Source organism: Mesocricetus auratus, unplaced genomic scaffold (assembly GCF_017639785.1).
Source record: "Mesocricetus auratus isolate SY011 unplaced genomic scaffold, BCM_Maur_2.0 Super-Scaffold_100691, whole genome shotgun sequence".
NCBI classification, from domain to species: domain Eukaryota; kingdom Metazoa; phylum Chordata; class Mammalia; order Rodentia; family Cricetidae; genus Mesocricetus; species Mesocricetus auratus.
In genome coordinates this window covers 42,436,546-42,458,207 of record NW_024429267.1, presented here as the reverse complement: position 1 = coordinate 42,458,207, position 21,662 = coordinate 42,436,546, and the positions used below count along the sequence as shown (strand labels likewise).

The 21,662-nt window shown below is 37.8% G+C and overlaps 1 protein-coding gene across 3 annotated transcripts in view; it reads left to right on the top strand.

The window, feature by feature from the left end:
• Positions 1-21,662, top strand: part of Dnajc13 (DnaJ heat shock protein family (Hsp40) member C13) — a 107,742-nt gene that overhangs the window by 33,798 nt on the left and 52,282 nt on the right. For 2 of the 3 annotated variants that reach the window (XR_001196785.3, XM_005074831.4), the window contains exons 7-23: positions 1,427-1,633; positions 1,728-1,823; positions 3,822-3,913; positions 4,883-5,049; positions 5,163-5,242; positions 5,325-5,494; positions 5,992-6,091; positions 7,648-7,755; positions 8,830-8,985; positions 9,761-9,817; positions 12,395-12,516; positions 13,647-13,722; positions 13,916-14,011; positions 14,791-14,934; positions 17,467-17,481; positions 18,008-18,090; positions 19,203-19,356. Coding sequence is in view for 2 of the 3 variants with exons in the window: in XM_005074831.4 (XP_005074888.1) it covers positions 1,427-1,633; positions 1,728-1,823; positions 3,822-3,913; positions 4,883-5,049; positions 5,163-5,242; positions 5,325-5,494; positions 5,992-6,091; positions 7,648-7,755; positions 8,830-8,985; positions 9,761-9,817; positions 12,395-12,516; positions 13,647-13,722; positions 13,916-14,011; positions 14,791-14,934; positions 17,467-17,481; positions 18,008-18,090; positions 19,203-19,356 (1,923 nt within the window). In the remaining variant the exon portion in view is untranslated. The remainder of the gene's footprint in view (positions 1-1,426; positions 1,634-1,727; positions 1,824-3,821; positions 3,914-4,882; positions 5,050-5,162; positions 5,243-5,324; positions 5,495-5,991; positions 6,092-7,647; positions 7,756-8,829; positions 8,986-9,760; positions 9,818-12,394; positions 12,517-13,646; positions 13,723-13,915; positions 14,012-14,790; positions 14,935-17,466; positions 17,482-18,007; positions 18,091-19,202; positions 19,357-21,662) is intronic. The other variant, XM_040739574.1, reaches the window with a different exon arrangement.

Genomic DNA, 21,662 nt, shown 5'->3' with positions numbered 1-21,662 from the left:
CTGGACCGACAGCCTCCAAAACAATACAGAGAAACCCTGTCTCGTAAAACCAAAACCAAAACAAAACAAAACAAAACAAAAAAAAAAAACAAAGAAATCCCTTAATTATAGGGAATTCTGTCCTCTGTTGAGTTGTTTGTAATAAGAAACATGAATGTGTATTGGTACTTGAAGTCTGGGGACTGCCGCATGGTTTTCTCTTGTAATTTTAGTTACAAAGAAACAGGGAGACATCAAACACTACTTAACAATACTGAAATCCTGTCTGTTAGCCAGATATGGAAGCTGTTCCGTTTGGATAGGCCCATCTTTGCAGAATCTTGCCTTCCTTAATAAAATTTAAGCCTATGACCTCACATGTAAGCACTAGTACCTGTAACTGGAGAGGCTTAACTGCATGTTTCCTTGATAGTCTTAGTTCTTGTTGCCTCTTAGTGGCCAGAAACAATGTCCCAAAATTTAGTGTTCTTTGGACAAAATACCATCCCCAAGGTAGCAGAGCAAAGGCAGTATCAGTTCACTGAGATACCTAAGAGGGTAGATGGTAGCAGAAGGAAAGCAAGGTAACAGAGCAAAGGCAGTATCAGTTCACTGAGATACCTAAGAGGGTAGATGGTAGCAGAAGGAAAGCAAGCAGAAGAACAGACATACAAATAATCTGATTTATAACGCCATGTGCTGCCAGCCCTTTATGTATCAGGCTTTCTGTGTTTGATGGATACTGTCCTGGTTTCTCTAATCTAGGGAAGGGGTGGGTATTTTGTTATATCTGACTATAGACATGAAACATGAATGTCTGAAGGAAAAAGAATGTTTCCCCTCATTATAAAGTATTCTGCCTAAAGGCTGCCTCTTCCCTAGACTGCAGGCATTTGCTGTGATTGACTTCTTGGTGGGAAATGTGCCTAATACAATCATGTGACAGCCTGTCACAATTACTCAGCTAGGCCATCTGGTGGAGCAATAAGGTCAAACTGTTGGGACATTCTTTTTATTGCCTTGGCAGTTGGTTTATAGCAACATTGTCCAATAATGATAAGCATTCAAATATTTAACATAATTTTGTAAGAAAAATCACTGTCTAAAACAGTTCAACTCAGAGCTGCCTTGATTGAAACAGGAACCCCACAGTCTCACCTACCTCCACAGGCTTGGGCCCTTCCTCGGAGGGTAGCATGTTATATAGTACAAGTGGTGATAACCAGACTCTGAGAAGTTATGGAGTAATGTCTATTGGCTGAGTTGGTTTAAGACTTTGTATTGTTAGTGTTAGTTTTTTAACTACAATACACTGCTTATTTACCCCAATAAGTTTTGTTGCCCTTAATTTTGACTTGTTACATTAATGTCTTTCATTTGTGTTGAGTGAATATGGTCCTGTTTTAGTTTTTTGAATTCTGACTTAGAAATTTCAAAATCTGTGCAGCATTTATTTGCATCAGAGCAAAGAGAAGAGATCATCAAAAGTGCAATAGAGCACGCTGGCAACTACATAGGCATCTCACTGCGGATCAGGAAAGAGCCTTTAGAATTTGAGCAATATTTGAATCTTCGCTTTGGAAAATATAGCACTGATGAGTCTATCACATCTTTGGCAGAGTTTGTGGTCCAAAAAATATCTCCTAGACATTCGGTAAGAGCTAAGTGTTGTACATTAAAATTTGTTTGGGAGTTTTGACAGCTTTCTTTAATAACTTGTAAATATATTTCCATTTTACTATTTGAAGGAACCTGTGAAAAGAATTCTAGCAGTCACAGAAACATGTTTAGTAGAACGAGATCCAGCAACCTATAACATTGCAACCTTGAAGCCCTTGGGAGAGGTAAGCCTTCTTCCCTTAAATGGGCCAGCTTTCTACTGATAAAGTTGGTTAAATTTCTATTTTAATATATTTATTCATTCCTAAGGAATGAGAAATAGACTGGTGTGGTGGCTCACTTGGGAGGTTGGAAGAACTTGGGAGGCTAAAACAGGAGGATCAGGAATTCAAGGCTAGCTTCAACTATATAGCAAGTTGAAGACTAGCCTGGTCTACAGGAACCCCTATCTCAGAAATCAACGACAGAAGTGAATGGGAAACAGGCATAAACTTTGTTTTCATTATGTAGAGAATACTTTATTAGTTTTTGTAATCAAACCCACGTAGATAAGACCTTACATATTTAATACAGTGTGTTACCCCTGTACAAATGGAAAAAAATTAAGTTCAACATTTCTAGACCAATATGGCTGTTAATTTTTGTAAAATGCCAACTCAACACGGTAAACTGGGATACTTTTTTCCAAAGTTGACAGCACAGCTAAAGTTTCCAAAAATTCAAATTATATATATATATGTATTTATATATTTATATAAAAGACCAATAATAGCAGTATGTTACGTGTCAATAGCAGCAACAGGTTTTCCAGGTTCTGCAGTCATTTGAACAAAATTGTAGAGACATCCAGCACACTTCATTTAAAAAAAAAGTAAAAAACAAAATCCCAGAAAACAGCACAGTTCTGTTACTCTTGTGGTACGTGGCACCATTTGTTTTTTGTTGTTGTTTTTTTTTTTTAAATTAGCTTCTCAATCATCATCTGGAAAGAAAACATTCTGAGCAGCATCATTAAAAACAGGTCTGATAAAGCACAGTCACTACTGCATATCATAAAGCAGGTACAAGCTATTTTACATTCACAGAGGTATGATACAGTACTGTCCTACATCTATAACACTAGAGGATACAATTTGAAAGGCATTATTTGAGACTTGATTCTACTTTTCCAGCAGAGGGTCCAAGGATGATATGACACAGCTCTGTAAAGAAACACTTAGACAGGATTTCCTTTCACTAGTGGCACACTTCTAGGGATACATTCTCTCCATGAACATCAGCTAAAACCGTTTCTTTAAAAAAAAAAAAAAACTAACAACAAAAACAAAAAATGGAAGAATGCCCCTAAAACAAAACCCTATAACCACTGGACTCATATGAAGATGACCTAGTGGAGACAAGCAAGGCCTCACCTTACCAACACGTCATCAAATGTTATGTTTAAATGGTGAGACCGCCAAGGAAAGGAGATGCCAAGTAGTGCTTCAAAGTTTCGGACCACAATCAAAACACAGCATTTTAAACAGAAGCAGAAGCAGAAGCCAAATGTTGCTCATTTGAATATACTCAAGAATGCTGACATCACTATTTAATCATCTGCTCACTCATCCAGGAAGAAGGGGAGATCAGTTACTACTGTATTTATTGTGTTCAACCAAATCACCATGTTACAAAAATAACAAGCTGCCGTAATAAAAAATAAGGCTCCTCTACCCAGCACCAGTTAGCATCATTTTACTTTCAAGCCTAGAGATGCCATAGACACATCCAAAGAACAAAAGGGAGCAAAAAAACAAAGCAACCCCCCACCAAAACAACCCCAACAACAACAACAAAACCCACAGGTAATACATCAATGGAACCACCCAGTGCCCAACTGAACCACTCTGTGGTATCATTTTCCTCCTATTTCTGGTGTTTCATTTAATCATAAAGCTACAGGCATAAATTTTATTTAATTATTGGCCTTTGTATTTATAGTTTTAGGACAATGGAGATCATAAACATTACCTTCTGAATATGCAAAGATGAAACTTTTATTTCCATAGTTGCATATGAAACTTTTAAATAATCTTTAAAATTCTGACACTATAAGCAGGTTATATATTTTTTAATATTGACTTTAAAAGAAAAAATGATACCTTGTTTTTATAAAGAAATACTATAGAACTAAATGTTTAGGGGTTTTGGTAAACTTTTTGTTTGAATTTTGTTTTTCTTAGGTATTTGCATTGGTTTGTGACTCAGAAAATCCACAACTTTTTACTATTGAATTTATAAAAGGGCAAGTTCGGAAATACTCCTCAACAGAAAGGTAGGGGTTTGTGTGTACATGTGTATCTATTTTTTAATTCATAATTTTGAGATCATAGTATGATCAAGGCAAAGAAATTGGTCAGCGAGGAATAGAAAACAAAAGTTATAATTTACACTTTGAAATTATTTAATTTGGGAGACAATGTTGCTGCATATTTTAAATGACCTCAGTTAACCTAGTCTGTGTTTGTATTCATATCCGGAGGCTAACCTAATCCTGATGAGCCTTGTCTCATCAATGATTCTGGGTACTAGCACGTTGATCATCTTAATTTTCACACACAGCCACAGAAACAGTTACATTCATGATAACATTTCAGAATTGCCCAAAACTAGAAACTGTGTGTATCATGAGCTTGAGTCACTACCCAGAATGTATCCACAAAGTGGATATGATGACTCTACAGCAGTGCAGACTGACCCTGTACATGCAGCAACTTAGGTGAGCCTTGAAAGCAGATGATGAGCAATATGAGCAAGACACTCGAGACTGCATGTTGTATGGTTCTGCTTTGTTGACTGTACTTTAAAATCAAAAGTAGATCAGTGATCAGGTCTTTGCAAATAGACACAAAAACATTTTGTAGTGGTCAAAATGTATAAAAACTACATCATAATGATTGTCCAACTTTTCATTTATACAAAATTGTGAAAGGTTTTAATGGAGTGAATTTTGAGATGTTTATGTTAGGCCCAAGGAAAGCTGTTAAAGGTAGATAATCTCTAGACAGCAAAACCAAGAAACATGAAAGCCAGGGTGGTGTCCACCCGATACCAGGTCATACAGTAGCAGTGGTGAAGGAATGCTATGGCTGGGCCAGTTTGTGCTGGGCCTCTGCTGTTCATGCTGCCCACTGAGCCCCAGTACATCCCTAGCACATGGCCTGCAGAAAGACCTGTTCTGCATTCCGGACCCAGAGTCCCTTAAGTATAAAACCTGAAGCTTTTTACTTTTGACTTTGCTTAGAGATTCCTTGTTAGCAAGCTTGCTGGATGGAGTAAGAGCCTCTGGTAACAGAGATGTTTGTGTTAAGATGACACCGACCCACAAAGGTCAGCGATGGGGGTTACTCAGCATGCCTATAGATGAGGAAGTTGAGAGTCTTCACCTCAGATTCCTAGCCGCACCTCCTAGTAAGTATTTGCTTTAAATGTAATTGTTTTTCTACCCACCAACTTGACAGTAGTTTGAAAAGTGGGAATGCAAAGTTTTAAATCTTTCCTTGAACCTTTTCGTCTATTTGTAGATGGCAACTTCGCGGATGCTGTATTCAGGTTCAATGCTAACATTTCCTACAGTGGAGTTCTACATGCAGTAACACAGGATGTAAGACACATTATGTTGTACTCATGTTCATTGTAACTGAATTTGGTGTAGAAACTTTACTCAATCACTTATTCTTTCTTAGGGTCTCTTTTCAGAAAACAAGGAAAAGCTAATCAATAATGCCATAACAGCATTGTTGTCCCAAGAAGGAGATGTTGTTGCTTCAAATGCAGAACTTGAGAGCCAGTTCCAGGCTGTGAGGAGGCTGGTAGCCTCCAAAGCTGGTTTTTTAGCCTTTACTCAGCTTCCAAAGTAAGTAAGCTAGAGAGTGGGAGAGGGCTTACTTCTTCGTGGCCAGGGCCCTGGGTTTGGTCTCCATGACTATAAAAAAACTATTTATGGTGTATTTTGAACCTAACTTTACAAAAGATTTTGAACAACTTAAAATAGAAAATGCTGAGTAATTTATTTCTTTATATTTGCTAAATCTAATAACTTATATATGGTGGTTTGGTAGTTTTTATCCATGAGCAATGAAAGAGGAAGGTAGATGGAGCTGATAAGGGATATTGACCCTGTAATCTAATAATATCACTGACTTGTGTATCATTAATGAATTGTAGTATTTATTTGCCTTTTCATTAACATTAAAAAAGTTTCCTGTTAAAGCAAATAGGGTTAGGTAAGTGCTTTCCAGAGGTAGGATTCAGAACATACAACTGATGCCATGCCAGTGTGAAAACGTAAGATGACCTATAATTTTAATAATAAAAATGTTCTGAATCTGTACTTGGTGTTTATTTGGAAAGGTTTCGGGAACGCCTAGGAGTGAAAGTAGTGAAAGCTCTCAAGAGAAGCCACAATGGTGTCGTCCACGCAGCTGTCGATATGCTTTGCGCCCTCATGTGTGTAAGTATTCTTCTCAGGTTGACTGGAGGGGTCCCTTTCCATAAATCCTTGTTATCATTACCGATAAAGTCCACAGTTGTGTGTTTCCTAAATTGCTCTCATGGCCATTTGTTTGTTCAGTTAACAGTTACTAACATGTATGTACTAACTGGTATTTTGTGTGCTAGAAATAAAACTGTTAGGAAACAGTTCCTTCTGTCCAGATTGCTAGCAGTCTAGTCAGGTAGACTCATGTGTGCAGTGTGAATCCGAGGCCATGGCAGCACTGAGGAGCAGCACTTAGACCCTGTGTGAGGTGTGAATCCGAGGCCATGGCAGCACTGAGGAGCAGCACTTAACAGTCTTGGGTGGTGGTGAGAAAAAGGACTCTCAGTGTTTCTCAGAGGCCATATTTGACCTGAATTTGAAAATGTGAGTAGGGATCTTTCACTTCTGGGTAGGCTTTGCCTGACATAGAAGATGACATTCCCAAAGGCATGTGTGAGAAGGAGCAAACAGTACTGTTAGCGATTATAAAGTGTGTGTGTGTGGGTGGAATGGGTAAGGTGGGTAATTCGACGTGAAGCTAGAGGTATATGCAGAGATGTTCATTGAAAAGCCTTCTTTGTCAGAACAAAGGACAGGGTTTATACTTTTTACAAAAGTATAAAGCCTCAACTGAAAGGTTTTTCAACAAGGGAGCAGTCCCAAGATGAGGTTTGGCTTTCAGAAAACCTACTCTGGTAGAACATGGAGGAGAGATAAAAGTTAAAAGAGGCTAAAGAATGAGGTGTTGAGCTGGCGTAATGGCAGTGCCTGAAGCAGCCATCCATACATGAAAGCTGAGTGATAGCGACATACTGTGTGGAGACAGTGACAGCTGTTCAGTGTTGCGGCTTCTGGTGTATCTCAGTGATAGAGGACAGACATACATAATCACCAAAGTGAATTAAAGTTTATTATCTTAACTATTCCAAATATTCCTGTTAGAGAACTAACATAAAATAAAGGTCGTGTGAAACAGGCTGAGTTCTCGTTGGTGTTAGAATTGGCTGTGTGCATGGCTGACTGGGGTCAGTGCTGGCAGTCTTGTTTCACAGCTGAGTTACCTGCTTTACTTTGCCTAAGCCTCCAATTAGGTCAGGGACTAAACTCACTTCTGACCACCGTGCAGGCATACGTCAAAGAGAGTCACCCTGAGGAAAAAAAATTATTTGCCACTTCACTAACTTTAGCACTTTTATTCTAAGTTTAATCATTTCAAATTTAAATTATAAAATTTTTGGGGTGGGGAATTGTTTTCCTTTTGGTGAGAGCACCTGTGACTGAGAAAGGATATTGCTTTTGCAGTAAATGTATAGTAAGAACATGTACAGTTACTTGTCAGGGAATTAACAAGCCTGATCAGATACAAGAGAAACTGTCAGTCCTGCCTGCTTCTCATCACGAGTTTCCTTTGCCATGTGGCTTAAAGGCCATGGTTTTTAATTGCTTCCACATGGAGCTAACACTATAAATGCCTTTTCTGTTATGCCAGCCAGGACACTGCTTATGAATTTCATTGTTTTAATCAACAGCCCATGCATGATGACTATGACTTAAGACAAGAGCAGCTAAACAAAGCTTCTCTTCTTTCTTCAAAGAAGTTTCTGGAAAACTTATTGGAGAAATTTAATTCCCATGTGGTAAGTTGTAAATAAGCTTTTCTTCTGGGAATTGCCTTATAGAGATTTTCTAGAAGGGCAGTATGGATTTGTTTTGTCACAAAGCTCATCCCTCATATGGTCACATCTCATCTTATCACTAGTGACAAAATACTCCTTCATTTTATTGGCTACAGTAATTGGAGATTGCTAGTTTTTATTATTAGCTAATACAGTAAATGGAGAAGGGTACCAGCAATGCCTACAGACTTTTTTATAATGATGTTTCAGATTATTTTTTTCCTTTTAAAAAAAAGTCATGAAATAAGCTGTTCTAAAAATAAGTTTACCTTAACTGACTGCCAGTCCCTCAGGCACTGAACATCTTAGAGGGCAGAAATTCTGTGAACACACACATTGCCACAGTTTTGCAAGTATTGTTAAATTGTTTTTTTTTTTTTAAATTAATGTGTGTGGTGTTTTGCCTGCTTGTCTGTCTGTGTCCCTGTGAGGTCATCAGCTCTCCAGGGACTAGAGTTAAATGTAGTTGTGAGCCTAGCCATCATGTGGGTGCTGGGGACCAAACCTGGGTTGTCTGGAAGCACAGCAACTGTTAACTGCTATGTTAACTGCACACCTTTAATCCCAGCACTTGGAGGTAGAGGCAGGGGGATCTCTGCTGAGTTTGAGGCCAGCCTGGTCTACAGAGTGAGTTCTAGGATAGCCAAAGCTACACAGAGAAACCCTTTTTCAAAAAACTAAATAAAATAAAAAGTTAACTGCTGAGCCATTTCCCAGCCCTGTGATTGCTTTTTTTGTTTCCTTTTCCCCACTCAGTTACAGATTCACTCTAGATAGAATGCACATTTAATAAATTCTGGTTATTCTCTTTAGGTTTGCCTGAATTTTAATTGTTTCTTTTAAGGATGATAAACAGAAATTTGCTGTATTAGCTAATAAATAAGTACTTAAACGTCATGGAAATTTGAATTTGTTGAAAATTCAAGTCATTGTTTATGTGTGACACCAGAATTAAGAGAAAGCAACATGTTATTGCTGTGTGGAGCTGGAGCCCCCTGTGTCTTCCTTTCTAAGCAATGTGCTGCTTTCTTTCAGGATCATGGGACTGGTGCCCTAGTAATTAGTTCACTCTTGGACTTCCTTACCTTTGCCCTCTGTGCTCCATATAGTGAGACGACCGAAGGGCAGCAGTTTGATATGCTCTTAGAGATGGTAGCTTCCAATGGGAGAACCCTCTTTAAACTCTTTCAGGTGAGCGCATCTAATGAATCCCTGAAGAATTGGTGATTCCCCATCCCCTGCAGTGCAAGATCAGTAGTTCAGGGCCTTACCTGGGTAGCAGGCAAGCTTTCCGCTACTGAACTCTACCCACAGCTGGATCAGAGTGTTAAATAGTATGTGTGTGTGCTTCCATTGTGACAGTGCAACCTTGGACATGACTGTGTCGGGAGTTTTAGCCTGCAGGTTTCTTGGTGTTTCATGTAGAGCTCTCCTCATGATGTTGATTGCTGTTATGTATACTTTGCCAGATTAGATGTAGTAAAAAGCTTACTTTTTCTTTGGTAGGCCTAAGGTTCCCTTTCTTTACAGATGTCCAAATAATCAAATGAATTTTAGCCATGTTATCAATAAGCACTAGGAAGCATTTGTTATTTCATATGATATTGTAGTGTTTGTTGTATTCATACATGTGTATGTGTATATACACACATACACACACACATATATATTTGTGGTTTTAGTATTATTAGTGTAAATCATTCCAATTCAGGCAATTATAATATATATTGTTATTCTTGTAAGTGTTGCCTGTTTCCTGCCTATTTAAACCAACTTGTTTCAAATTAGACTCTGATCTGACTTGGGGATATATTTTTTCCTAAGTGGTTCTTCTAGTTTGTTGCTTTTCCTAGATTCATAGTTTCTAACCTTGCACAAGTTGTGTGTGTTCCTTAGGTATAATAGCTAAATGTGTCAGAATGAAATTCTCGTTTATTCATTGATGCTTTTCCTTTCATTTTTAAAGCATCCTTCCATGGCAATTGTAAAGGGAGCTGGATTGGTTATGAAGGCAATAATAGAGGTGAGAGAATAATTTTGAAATCTTAAAGTTCCTGGAATGTTGTTTGATTCTTTTCTTTGAAGTTGACAATATTGCCATTTAGTCTTTGATGGGAAACTGAATTCTCTGGGTAAGAGAAGTTTTATATCTTTACTCAGAATGGGAGCATAGAACCCACACTGAAAAATGTTTATACTGTCATCTCCAGATACTGTGCTCACACCTTACTTAGCTGCTGTGACATAAAGTCAACTTTCTTCTCTGTCCCTTTCATTGATGTGGGTGGGTGCATTAAGTTTGTACGGAGGCTGTGCGGGGGTCTGCTGTGGAAGAGTTACTGGGAAAAGGATGTCACTGTGACAAGTCTGAGCTGCCAGGACAGCATCTTGCTGTGGGTTGTGGGAGTTTGGTGACTCTTATAGAGTACCTTATTTGTGCTGATATCCACACCTAAGCATCATAAAATTAGGAATTTAGTACATCTTTGACTTTAAAATATTTCCTTTTAAAACACACTTTTTGTTTTGTTTTACAAAACATTTCTTGAGCCCTCACTGACTTTCTCTTGTTATTGTTTCCTACAGTCACTAAGCTGTAGATAATCAGTACTCACCTTAGCCATGAGATGCTGCTTCAGCAGGGTCAGTGCTTTAGCCTCCTGTTATGTAAAAGATAAAATCATGGGCTGAACAGATGGCTTGGCTGAGTGGTTAAGAGCACTTCAATTCCCAGCACTGAAATGGTGCCTCACAGCAGTCTTTCATTTCAGCTCCTGGGGATCTGTTGCCCTCTTCTGGCTTCTGTGGGCAATGCATGCATGTGGTACACTGATTAGAACAGGCAAAAACACCTGTCTGCATAAAATTAAATCTTAAAAAGATTTGTTTGAGCCGGGAGATGTTGGCACAAGCCTTTAATCTCAGCACTTGGGAGGCAGAGGCAGTTGGATCTCTGTGAGTTCAAGACCAGTCTGGTGTACAGAGTGAGTTCCAGGACAGCCTCCAAAACCACAGAGAAACCCTGTCTCAAAAAACCAAAACCAAAACAAACAAAAGAAAAAAAATTTTTTTAAAAGGTAAAATCATAGTTACTAAATAGCTTCAGTCTGTGATGTTTATAGTGACATCAATGGCTTTTGAATTCTTGTATTCATAACCGCAAGTTCAGATAAAATGTAAGAGTCTATTCATCACAAAACTTGACTGTTTTGATGCATAAAAACAACTCAGTGAAAAGCAAAGAATTAGTTTGCCCTTAGGTATTTATATGCAAAGAAAAAATTTTTTTAAAGAATGTAGATATTAAATTGGTTAGGACATCAAAGTTTGCTTTTGTTTCTGTTGTGTGTGTGTGTGTGTGTGTGTGTGTGTGTGTGTGTGTGTGTGTGTGTGTGTGTGTTCTGCTGATATCTAATTTTCCTTCTCTACCTAATAGGATCTAAAAATGGATGCCACATCCTTCACTTTTGTAGAACGTATGGTAGCCAGGCACAGTTAGGACCTTGATGTCAGTCTTCTCTTGACACTCTTCTTCCAGCATTTTACCATTGCTGTAATGGAAGCATCCATATTTTATAATCAAGGAGCTGACTTTGGGCTTCACAGACAAATATCACATTAAATTTATAGGTGATGGTGAGAGCTCATGTTTCTGACAAATATAATTTGTACACAGTCTTGGCAAGTAGCTCAAATAGTGCATGAACCTTGAAGAGAAAGTTGTGATATTCAGGGAAAAAAAACACAAGTAACTAATAAAAATAACTTATTTTTTATCACTGAGAAATACATTGACATTTTGGTGAATTTAACCTCAGATTGCATACTATTGGAAGTGATGCATGTGGTCTAGGTATGTGGTGCACGCCTTTAATCTGAGCATTGTGGAGACAGAAACATGGATCTCAGAGTTGGAAATGAATCTGGTTTGTATAGTAAGATTTAAGTCACTAGGGCTGTGTACTGAGGCCCTGTCTTTCAGGCAAAACAAAACGATGTGCGTGCATATGGTACTGTGTTCCAGACTTGCATTTGTCTTTTGTGTTATGTACTTGTACTTCATCCACACAAGCCTATCATCTTAAGTATCACATTGCTTTTTGGAGTCAAAATTCTTTGATTATCTTCAATATCTACTAATCCTGATAATGTTGTTATTGCCAAAATGAGTCTGTAAGTGAAGTAGTATTGGAATAAAGAGAGAGTTGCCCTATATCACACTGTCCTTTAATAGCAAAAGTAAGCCTGACTTGAATGCGTCTTTGTTAGGAATTGCTATTCTCCCTATGCCACCTTTCCCTGTTATTAGCTGATAAATACTCAAGAAATTGTCCTACTTTGAATATTAAATTCAGCAAAGCATAATTCATAAGGTAAATTTAGCTGGAAACTAAACTTCATTTCAAAGATATAACATTAGCATCAGTTCCTGGCATTTCTTTGGGGTAACTAGAAGTTGCTTTTATTATATCTTATTTTATTTTCATTGTGTATTGCCTGATTTTTTTTTGCATAAAACTGCGGGGTTGGTTTTATAAAGCTACTGTAAGAGTTTGTTCTGGATAGGTTTTTTAGGGACCGTCTTTCCCTTTTTCCAAAGGAAGGTGACAAAGAGATTGCTACTAAGATGCAGGAGCTTGCCCTAAGTGAGGGTGCCTTACCCCGACACTTGCACGCTGCGATGTTTACAATCAGTTCAGATCAGCGCATGCTAACAAACAGGTAAGTTATTTAATCCCCATGAATTAGCTTTCCATTTAGATCACATTTCAACATTGTATAAACAAAGAACATTAAATTCATATAAGTGTTCCGTTTTCTTTTGATCCATCCATTTCCATGAAGGCTTATGCTGGAATAATTATTGTCCTTGTTCTTGGATAATTTGGCATAGAGTTAGGATGGGGAGGATATGGTTCCTTTTTCCATTCTCATGTCAGAGTCTTGATTCACAGTCCTGGGAGGAGTGTAGGAAAAACTATGTAGAGGCTTGTGAATCCTCAGCATAGGCCTAGGCCCTTTGTTTTCTGGTGACTGTTTGCCTGACTGCCTCACACGGGAGTTATTTTTAAGAAAATTTGGTCAGTTAGGTACTCTACTTTAGAAGAAAAGAGAAAGGGGAAAAATCTTAACCATATTTCCATCTTATTTTAGGCTTTTTCCAGATCTTTGATCAGCCATGTTTCTTCTACTAGTTACTTATTGAAAAGAAACATCAATTGTCTTGTTTACTCCAGGCTTTTATTTTATGACTTCTGATATGAGACCTTCTCAACTACCCACAGCATACCTGATTCTGAAATTACAGTTTTGAATTCCTCATGAGTGTTTTGTCAGTACTTGTATTAACAAACTAACTGTATCGAATCAAATTAATTGGTGTGTGTACGTTATTCATAAAATAAAATTTCAAACCAGTCAGATGGCTCACTTGGAAAAGACACTGGCCACCAAGCCTACCAAACTGAGTCTAGTCTCCTGGACCCATGCAATGGAAGGAAGGTAAATCCTGCCTCCCAAAGATTGTCCTCTGAACTCTATGACACACACACGCTCATGCATGCACTCTCTCACAATAGATCAGTGTAATAATTAAAGAGTAGTGCTTTAAAACAAATTAGCATACTATTAGTGAAGCACTTTAATTTGGAGGAAATTCCAAAATAATAATATTTAAAATAGTGTCTCAAATTCTTCCCCATTGTATATTCAATTTTGACAAGTTTTTAATGTCTGAATTATTTTTCTGTAGCCATACTTGTTATAATTATGAAATTTGTTTTTTTTTAAAAACTCTTTTCTGTTCTTGCATAGCTAAAGCAGAAACCTTTCTCAACGTCTGCTTTTTTCAGACAGCTAAGTAGACATCTAGTGGGACTCTGGACAGCAGATAACACAACTGCCACAAACTTGTTGAAACGCATTTTGGTGAGTCCACTGAGCAAAAGAAAAGCTTTTTCTATGCCTATCAGACAGAATTTAATGATGTTAGTTAAATCCTAACTGAAAAGGCATCTACACAAGTTGTCCCAGTGGTCAAACTGTAGTGTTAGTGTATTTGGGTTTTGATGGCTGAATTTTCTTTTGTTTGTGAATGGATTTTGTATTTTGTTGTTGTTAGCCACCAGGCTTGTTGGCATACCTGGACAGCTCAGATCCAGTTCCAGAGAAGGATGCTGACCGCATGCACGTCAGAGACAATGTGAAAATAGCAATGGCAAGTACACTGTCCAGAGCCTCTTTGGGGCTAAAGTGCTGTCCTAGCCTCTTGTCTGGAAGACTAAAACCCAGAAATAAAGAGCTGCCCTGAGAACTGAAGGTTACATCTCATAAAATCCACCTGTTTCAAGTTGCACAGCTAATTAACTTTTAATATACTCACAGAGTTGTGTAAATATCACCATAATCATACAATTAGTATGAACGATGGTATGTTTTCTCTAATCCAACTTAATGATCATACATTCAAGAATGGTTTTCTTTAGAAATTTCAAGTGTATGTGGTATTTTGTAAAGACTATGGAATTGATCACCACTGGTAAAAGGAATAAATACTGAATACAAGTTACTTGTAACTTCTCCTCTTTTAATAGCTCTGTTAATGATTAATGTCCTGAGCTGGGTGTGGTGGCATATACCTTTTAAGTCTAGCACTTGGGAGACAGAGGCAGGCAGATTTCTGGTCTGCCATCCAGGGCTCCACGGTGGGAACCTGTCTCAATAAACTAAAACAATGTACTGTCCCTGAGTTAATTACATAAGTGTTCCTCATGTTGCTGTGTAATGTTTCTCACCTCTTCCTCTCCATCATCAAACATGAGTGGTGAGGCTGAGCTTTCTTGTATAGGAAGTTTAATTCCTTATAGAAGTTTTCACTTCTGTTTCTTCATCAAACTCCAATGTATAGTTTTATTATTTAAAATAATGTGGCCCAGGTCTATATAGTTTTAAGATCAATATGAAAGTTATGTAATGAGTTTCAATATTACATTACAGGATCAATATGGAAAATTTAATAAAGTTCCAGAGTGGCAAAGACTAGCTGGGAAAGCTGCCAAAGAAGTTGAAAAGTTTGCCAAAGAAAAGGTTGATCTTGTGTTGATGCACTGGAGGGATAGGATGGGCATTGCTCAAAAAGAGGTACGTGTGTATTTAGGAGAAAGCGGTGTGTGTGCATGCTCAGTTAAACGCATAGTTAAAAGGTGGCTATGCGTTTGAAAGCGAGCAAGAGGGTTGTATGTGAGAGGGTTTGAGGGCAGAAAAGGGAAAAGAGAAATTATATTATTTTTGTCTAAAATTATTTTTAAAAAGGTAAAAAGGGAATGTGTCTTAGGTCAGATCTATTGTATTTCATAGGTGTGGCATTCAGATTTTTCTGACAGAATACTCAAAACTTAAAAAGAATTAATGTCACCTAATTGTACCTCAGCTACTAGTTTTTGGAACTAATGATTAAGATTTTAATTAGATAATATACAATTTCTCTTAAATTTTCTGCTGCATATTCAGGTTTTCATATTTTGCCTTGTACATATAAAATATAGTATATTTGTTTGGAACTAAGCACATTTTAGAGATACGATCTATGTTTTTTAATTAAATGCATTGTATGTATTTAAATTTTGTGACACTACTCCTTGAACCAAAGTCAGGTGTGAAGTTTCATTTCACTCTCCTGGCACAGGGCACATGAGTCTCTACAGCCTGCACACTGCCTTTTGTCCCGTCAAGGGGGGTGCGGAGGTTAAGCATGAACAGAGAGGGCTCTTGGGAGCTGACTACTCTCTGTTTTGATGACAGCTAACAATGTCTCTGTTTTTAGGAGATTATTTCCTTATTCAATGAAAGTAATTTAATTTTCATCTTCAAATGGATGTCTAATGAATTGTCAAACTTCCTGGATATAAGGGAACAAACATGTATTGATCTGAAATCTGGATCAGTCTTGAGTTATTTAGAAGTTGAGCGTAGTAGGTTAATGCTAACTTGTCTGCATGATGACTGCAGTGTGACGAGCCGCCGGCAGGCTGTCAGGCTTCTAGGTTCCAGGTTGTGCTTGCTGACTAGTGTCTGAGCTGAGCCCCACCACCTACTTACTCAAATTGCAGTCTTTTAGAGCCGCACTTTCCCTCCTTACTAAAGTCAGAGTAGCATTACTGCCTGTCTCTGTCTCACAGAGTTACTTTGATGTACAAACCAGATAATTAAAGCACTATGTAGATAGATACCTGTTCATGACAGTTCTGCTGCAGCATTTGAGCAGTGGAAATACATGTGTATATATGTTTAAATATTTTTCAGCTTTTGAAAATTACAAGTTCCTGGCTTCAGCTAGTTAAGCCCATTTCTAAAGTAACAGTTATTTTCAACTTTTTAAATATAATTACCATATCATCATCCTGTCAAATAAGTTTCTAGTATCTGGTTTCATGTGTAATTTTTATACAACATAAGCTTGAACATAAAGCTGCTTAGCTAGCAAAGGGATGTCTGTTAACAACAATGATTTAGAGGAGAAAGAATGCATTTTTAATCCCGAAACTATCTCACTGATTTGTTGGCTCGTGTTTACATTGGGTAGTTAAAATTTGAAGCATATGATTGGAAATATTTGAGTCAGGAAGATGAAGTGATTATTGCTTTGTCTGCATACTGTTTTCAACACTAAAATATGAAGGAAACAGTGGTTAAGTTTTGTGGCTGTCACATGCATAGAAATAAACGTCATAGCTAGTAATGACATTAGGTTTATCCTAATTTGTATACATATTTTATGAGGAATTTATCATTTTTATTGGTATGAAATTTGTATTTTTATCATCCTAAACTGCTGTTCATTTATGTGAAAGGGTGGGAATTTAGTGAAAGTGCTGCTCTATTACTGCTTTAGTTAGTTTTTTGGTTTTTAAACCGGGCCTTACTAGAACTTACCTTTAGCTCTCCAGCCTCCCACCTAGGCCTCCTGAGGGTCTGGACTACAGGCACGCACCACCATGTCCACTGGAAGTGCTTCTGATTTCTAATGAGAGTTTCAAGTAAAGAATTGATTTGTTGTAAACACCAAACTTTGAGTTGTTTGTCTTTACTCAAGTCAGTTTGAGTTAGTTTTTATGATGATGAATATAATTAAAATTTGTAGTGGACAGTTCCATACATAACTAGTAAGTTGCACTTCAAACAGGTTTTTTTCAGATTTAATCCTCATTTTTATTCATTCTATGCCATGTAGTTTATTTTCTTAGTTGAATCTGAATTGCCACACAAATGAAGTCTATCCTTCAGGCTTTTAGTTGACTCCACTCTGTGCTTTGTGCTTGTCACATTGAGGATTGGGGTTTTCGTGTCTGAAATATGTATGGTTACACTTAGAGCAGGTACCCCCAAGGCCATGACAGTCTTTAAGGATTGTTTGAGATCATCTCCACCCTCCAGTTGCAAATCTTATATCTGCCTATCCTGGGAGCAGGGTCCCAAGCTTTATGGGAGGTCTGAGGTCTACAGCTGCCAAAAATTTGAGTCAGATTTTGAGAAACAGGTGGCTCTTCCATTATAAAGATGATTTTTATCGGTGGCATTCTTGTGGAATTTGTATTATAAATATAGCTTATCAGATTTAGATTCATATTGTTTTTTTATATTTTTCATGTTTTTCCATTTTACAATTAAATTCAGGACAAAAACCATATGGTGAGTTAAGCCCTTTACATGTGTAAAGTGTGCTGAACTGGCGTGTGGCATTGTCTTGATATGCTTTAGTGTTTTTGTCTGACTTCACATTGCCTGGATGTAATGCTAGCTTTTTCCCATCGGCCGCTTCAGTGTGTGCTCACCTCTCTTGGCTTTGAGAGTGGTGCAATAACGTAATATTTTACATTTGTTATGTTTTTCATGAATTTTTATTAATTGCATGTAAATGTTTGAAGCAAGTCAGTTTTTGACTTGTAAACTTTACTAGTGGTAGTGTAAACATAGCTTTGGTGTTGAAACAGCAACTTTCAGTTACATAGGTGATATTTGAGCATCTGTAACAACAAATGCTATCAGATGTTCTGAAATAGTTAATGTTATGAACTGTTTCACTAAGTTAGCTTCTGTCAGCTTAGTGAACGTGGTTCCTCAGATTTCAGGCGATGTCCTGCCACTGGGTCTGATGGGTCTGTTCAGTGGCCGTGTTGAGTGCTGTGTAGTTATACTTGTTTGTTTTGTTTTCCAGAACATAAATCAAAAGCCAGTAGTTCTTCGAAAGAGAAGACAAAGAATAAAAATAGAAGCGAACTGGGATCTTTTCTATTACAGGTAAACTTGAGGCCTCTTTTCCTGGAGGAACTGGAACAGGATTGTCTCAGGAAACAGTGCCTTATACTGCAGATAAAGTTCCTGAAGATGCAAGTGTTAAGATTGGTTCCATTAGACATGCTCTTATAAAATTAAGACCAAGTCAGCTGTCTGAGAAGCTTAAGTTAGTTTAAGAATTTTATTAATACTTAGAGCTAATTACGTAGGAAACTTCCTGTGGCTTGGAATTAGCTGCATACCTATCTTCAACCATGTTAGAAATGGAGTCTTAAAAGAGGTGGATGAGAAAAGCCCAAGAAGATTGGTAAGAAATGAAGTACCCATCCTAGTGGCCTCATGTACTTTGCAGCCTTCCAAACATTGACCCAGCCCCCTTCTCTTGGTGGGCACCCATTAGAGAAGCACATTCATGTAGACAGTCACATGGTTTGTGAAGTTCTTTGGGGTAACTCTGAGTATTCAGTCTAGAAGATAACATGTTGATTTTATCTTGGCTTGTTGAGGGTAGTATTTGGTTTGAAAACATCCCACACTACTTATATCTCTTAACACTTCGAATATAGGATGTCCTTAAGTATATGCTTTGAATTTCTTCTGCAGAAATCCTCAGTTGTTCCCTGAAGACATCCTTCAAACTCTGAAGTGACACTTGCTAAAGGGTCTGCTGACTAATACATAAAATCAGTTTACCCCTAGGTTAGGTTTTATTCACATTTGTTGTAATGGTTTTTCCAATAGCCCAACAGGCTCATTGGGTCATCTGCAAGGGCCAGACAGGTTGCTCTGAAATGGGGATCTCTGATGAGATTATTTTCTAACAAATTTCCATTAGCTACAAATGCCCGAAACTGAAATATCCATTTCCAAACTTCATGCAAATTTATCTAATAGTATAAACTTCCAAAATAAAAGAATTGTATAGTGAATGCCTATGTTGCAAGTTGTACCATTGACATTTTACTCTTCTTGCTTAACACTGAGTTTTTAAATTTATTCTTGGTAAAGTTTAATATCTAGTGATTTTCTTGCTTATTAGAAGATACAATGAGGGCTGTTGGTAGATCTTGAGAGATGCTTGTTTCTTACTGTTTCCTGATTGCTTATATGTCTAGGTTTAGTCAAGACCATGCTAGGTCCAACCTCATTTGGAATTTTAAAACACGAGAAGAGCTGAAAGATGCCCTTGAGTCTGAAATGAGAACGTTCAACATTGATAGAGAGCTTGGCAGTGCCAGTGTGATCTCCTGGAACCACCATGAATTTGAGGTACTGCTTTATTTTCAAAGCATATTAATCTCAAAAACTAAAATCATCACTGAAATTTGGAGATTTGATAATTTTTATATAATTGCATCCTTATCTTTCCTCATGTAATATATCAGAAAATATTGGGAAATTGTAATCTTTGAGACAAAAATAAAAATGAATTTTGATAAGTATCATTATACCTGAGAATTATGCATGAGCTTTAATAATAACTTTAGCTTATGCATTCAAGTCTGATCTTTGCATATTGTCCCCCTACATTTCTGTGACTTTAGATTTGTTCTTTATTGAAATGTAGATTTTTAAATTTTGATTTTATTCTGGTCGCAACTATATTTTGCTACTTTGTTAAAGTAATTGATATGAAGAGTAAAGAAACAAGAAAAATATGCACAGTAGTTAATTTAATGTTTGAGTATTTGAGTGTATGAGTATGATGTATGTGATACATGCAGTGATTGCTACATAGTGCTGCTTTACTTATTCATGGAAAATAATATTGGCCAGTGACATTATAACCATCTTATTTGGTGTTAAGCATGCTCTGGGCTATTTTCAAAAAAGCAGAATAACCCAGCAACAAGCCTCTCAGAGTGTATCTCCATTGTTAGTGATATATGATTGTATATAATTGAAACCATTGTAACAGAATCATTGACCATGCATATAATCCTGCTGGCTTTGATCTTTAACTCGGCTTCTAAAGTATATAATTTAAATGTACTCAACCCCTCCTTGGAAAAAAAATGTTCACTTTGGTTTAAGGTACCTGTAGTCTCCTGGGTTTCCTTCACTGTCCACTCCTTTTCAGGCTTCTCTACTCATCTCTCCTCATCTCCATGACCACAAGTTGGCCAGTGTTTTAGGGTTCCTATTGCTACAACAAAACACTGTAACCAAAAAGCAAGTTGGGGGAAAAAAGGGTTATTTGACTTAATATTTCTACATTGTAGTCCACCACTGAAGGAAGCCAGAACAGGAACTCAAATAAGACTGGACCTGGAGGCAGGAGCTGATGACAGAGGCCATGAAGTGGTGTTGCTTACTGTCTTACTCCTCATGACTTGCTCAGCCTCCTTTCTTAGAGAATCCAGGACCACCAACCCAGGATGAGCTGAGTCCTCACCCATCAATTACTAATTTCAAACATGCCCTATGGAGACTTTTTCTTAATTGAGGTTTCCCTCCTTTCAGATGACTTCAGCTTAGATCAAGTTGTCAGATGCCCTAGAACTGCAGTTAAGGTGAAAACTGCCTGGTGTGGGTGTTGGGAACTGAACCTGGGTCCTCTGCAAGAATAGTGTGTGCTCTTAACCCCTGCGCCACTGCTCCAGTCCCTGGAATTACATATTTAGAAGACAGTTTGGTACTGTATCCACTTAGTAAAATAATCATAATAGACTCTCTCCTGGACTCTGTGAACTGCCCAGCCTCAGATTCTTGGCTAAATCCTCAGAACCAGGCATAAATTTCCTCCCATGGAGGAGCCTTAAGTCTAAGCAGAACACTGTTTTACAGCTGCCAAATCTCCAGTACCTAAAATAGTGCTGCTGCAAGGTAGATGGATGCTCAGTAATAGAAACTGAATCAATTGAATGCTCAGAATCTGTAGAAGAAAAGGGAAGTGGATATAAAATACCAATGTACATTTTTGTAAGGCAGTTATTTTAGGCTTTGAATAGAGAATTTTGATAATGTGATCAGTCAGGGAATTAATTCTTAAAGTTGTCTGTAACTCTTTCCTTGTGATAAGATAAGCAACCTAAATTGTGTGGGTCCTACTGTTCTTCCAGAACCTAATCTTGGGGTTTTCCCTCCCACATCACTTCCATTTGACAGAGAAGGGACTTGAGGTACTAAAATGTGTTTACCATGTTGATATTATGCCTCGGCGTATTAGACTAGTCGATGAGCTGAAGCAGTCTTTGTAAGCTGGGCGGTCAGTGCTGTAGCAAAAAACAAACTGATGAAGCAGAACTGTGCATAAAGTATCAATATTTATCTGGAATGGTTACATTATAGAATAATGCGGACTTGGGAGATTGCTTAGTGGCAAAGTGCTTGCCATGTAAGCATGAGGGTGTAAGTTCAGCATCCACATTAAAATGCTACGTGGCTAGAGAGATGGCATTGGTTGCTTTTCCCAGCACCTTACATAGCTGTTCCCAACCATACCTCTGGTTGTAAGCAATGCATTGTCCTCTTCTGGCCTACGTGGTCATTGCACACATGTGCGCAGGCACACATACCAGCAAAATACTCACTTTAGGAGCCCATTCCACATGAAGGGATGCTCTCTCAGCCTG